The 3,208-nt window shown below is 34.9% G+C and overlaps 1 protein-coding gene across 1 annotated transcript; it reads right to left on the reverse strand.

Annotated features, from left to right (window-relative positions):
- Positions 1-764: 764 nt before the first annotated feature.
- On the reverse strand, positions 765-1,313 carry LOC109801451 (uncharacterized). The gene has a single exon (XM_020362525.3). It carries the CDS (start codon positions 1,311-1,313, stop codon positions 765-767), a length of 549 nt encoding a protein of 182 aa, XP_020218114.1.
- Positions 1,314-3,208: the final 1,895 nt, after the last annotated feature.

The raw sequence follows: 3,208 nt of genomic DNA on the forward strand, positions 1-3,208 counted from the left end.
GCATGTTCAGAATGATTCATATTTGACAAGAAAGCATATGAGAGAATATGTTGTCCACGAATCAAAATCAATTATGTGGTTAGCATGGATTAATCGTGATTTGAATGCATATTAAACGAAAAAACAAGACAAAGGAACAAGTCTTATTGCAATTCAATTCCCATAACTAAAACATCATATATATGATCGCCTTATAAAAATTGGATTTACGATAGCATGAAAAGAAACACAGGAGTGCAAGTCGAGTACAAGATCACAAATTGAATATAGCACTGTTAATTATATATCAAAATAAGAACCCGAAAACATGCATACAAACGAAATACAAGCAAAAGAAGAAAAACCTAGGTTATTGCTGCTCCATTATATATTTATATCCACATATTCAACGGTCAAATGCTCGTGCACACGCGAAGGTTATAACTTATAAGCATTATGCTGGCTTTATCTTTAGTACTCCTACTTCTTATATAGTCAACAATAAGATTTATGTACCTCAGTGTTAGTTCTGATACTTCACACACCTTCTTGGCACCAAAACCTGATATGTATATATATGTGCGTGGAGAATTTGTGATCAGCTTTCAGATTCTTCCGTTTGTTATACATGTCTTAGGAGAAAAAAAACTTTTGCCCTAAGTTTTCATCTAAGAATTTGATATGTTCTTCAAGTAATCCTCCCAATTATACGAAGACCCGTGACCCATCTAATCAACCACATGAAAAGAAATGTGAAAATTACCTTCAATTATGAAACTTCCATTTCAGTATGGATCATGGCCAAGTCTGAGCTCCAAGTCCACTTCTTTATCTTTCTGATTTCCTCTCCTGACTTGATGAATATCATCAACATGATGACTTGGACCAATTTGGAGACTCAAATTGGCATCCCGAAGCTCTTGGTTCAAACTCGAAGGCCGAGACCTTGGGTTATAAAACTCATAATAAAAGGCATGTGCAGGTGGTGGTGGATGAAAGTGCACGTCACAGTTCCTCTGTGACTCCAAAATTGAGTAATTAGGCCTTGTGGGCTGGCTTAAAATTTCTGAGACAAAAGGAAGGGCCATGGATTCATCGTTGTTGAATTTGTTAATTATTGGTGATGAAGCTTCTGGCGTGAATTGTTTGGCCTTGGCCCTGTCTTTCCTATGAATATTCATATGACCCCCTAAAGCCTGAGCGTTTGTGAAGCCTCTTTTGCAGAATGTGCACTCATAGGAGCGTTTGGTTCCACCACTGTCATCATGTGCTTCTTCTTGATGATCATTTTCTTCACTTAAATTCTCAGGGCTGACTGGCTTCTCTGAATTCATAGCAGGATTAATTAAGACTCTCTCTCTCTCTCTTGGAAACAAATAAATTTGCGAATCTCTTATGCTTAAAGAGATGTGCAAGATGTGAGGGCTTTATATTAAGAAAAGGATATGTGAGAAAGGTGTCAAATAAGGACAAGAAGAAAACGTTGGGTAAGTCTTTGTGGCATAGAAGCGGTTTTCTATCAAGAGAGTGTCATTTTTGGCGTTTTCTCATGGTATTTTTCCATTTAATTAGCCGGCTCTATCATGGGTCTAATCCTTGTGTATATTTTTATCACTTCCATTTCATTTGCTTACAATTTCTGCTTATGTTGCTTTCATGCATGACGTGGTTGTGCTTTTCTTTTGGCATCTCTTGTAAATCCTTTAACGCGTCAATGTGACTAGTTCTCGTGTACTCACAACAATTCTAATGTTAATTATAACCACAATATTTTGAAGAGAAACGGAGCATTTTTTAGTGATTTCACACTTTATTATTATTCTCGATTCGTATATATAGCTGTCAATTAACTTGCTATATTTGATTACAAAATGGCAAACAGAATGCGCAAGAGAATGTGATATACTTTTTCCCTGTTTAGCAAATGGCACGATGATTCTCATCACCACAACTAAAAAATATGAAAGATTTCACTGTTTTTCATGATCCCATACACATGCTTTACGGCGTAATTCTGCTAAATATAAATATTCTTCTCTTACATGTGAAAGCAAAGGTTAACAAATGAAGGAGGGTCCGAGGATATGATGCGCAATGTGAACATGTAAGCAGAAAGCGCGTTGAAGTATCCCCAAATGTCTTTATCATATCAATTCCTAATATTCTTCATATACTGCATTTATGTTAGCGCTAGTAATTTACTTGCATTTAACTGCCTTCTTAGCCCTTCTTCTAAAGGAAGAGGCATGTGAACTATTAGCATCATCCATCTAGGCTAGTAGAGTGTACCCTAATTTGATCCCAAGCCAACCTATATATACATGCCATGATTCATACTCAATTTATTATATGACCAAGTTTCATTCATTCAAACTGAATAGCTCCAACTAAACACATGACTGTACCCTATATCTAATTAATGACCAAAAGGAGAGGAATGGAGCCAGCTTAATTAAAAGGAATAATATTGAGGATATATAACCTATTGGTTATTTTAAAGAGAAACGAATCTCTACACGACCAAATGTCTCTCTGTGGAACAATTCTTGATGAACTTACAGGCGGACAAAGATGAAGTATAGTGATCAATGTTGGCAGTTTTTTAAAATATTTTTGGTAGATAGAGTATACGTCTTTGAAACGACCAGTGATTAATTAGCTTCCTCGTAGAAAAAGCTAACTAAATCCTAAGTAATCAATTTATTCCAAGTTCTAGTGACGTTATCCTAGATATGATAAAGACTAAGTATTCAATTAATCCTAATAATCATAATTGGCGGTCCACGGGATGAAAACCGGGGTTTGTCACTGATAATTACATGAGTGCTGCTGAACTACAGCTTGCTTTGCCCATTATATTAAGTCTTTACAGCGTGTATTAAGGTTGTCGTATGGCTTATAATATCATCAATTTTTGTTATGCCTGCATTTCCCAAGAAATGGTCATAACTTCGAATGAGATTATACCTAGTCCAATCGTGTTAATTAACTATTATGTGTTTTTTCAATTAATTAAGCCTACACACAGGAGCAAGGAACAAAAATTAATTGATGGGCGCATATCAGGTTTCACATATCACGAATTAGTTTTCAGTATCGCAATGTATTGAACCAAAAAGTAATTATATTCAATATTTTATCAGAAACATACATTCATTTCTTGAAAAAGAAGAAAAATTTATAGGAACATTTTATAAAAAATAAATAATAATAATATATTATTTTATGT

This window comes from Cajanus cajan, chromosome 7 (genome assembly GCF_000230855.2).
Source record: "Cajanus cajan strain Asha chromosome 7, NIPB_CcT2T_4, whole genome shotgun sequence".
NCBI lineage: Eukaryota > Viridiplantae > Streptophyta > Magnoliopsida > Fabales > Fabaceae > Cajanus > Cajanus cajan.

Excerpts from the sequence above, each read along its gene's own strand:
- LOC109801451 (XM_020362525.3), bottom strand. The coding sequence starts at position 1,313 with ATGAATTCAGAGAAGCCAGTCAGCCCTGAGAATTTAAGTGAAGAAAAT.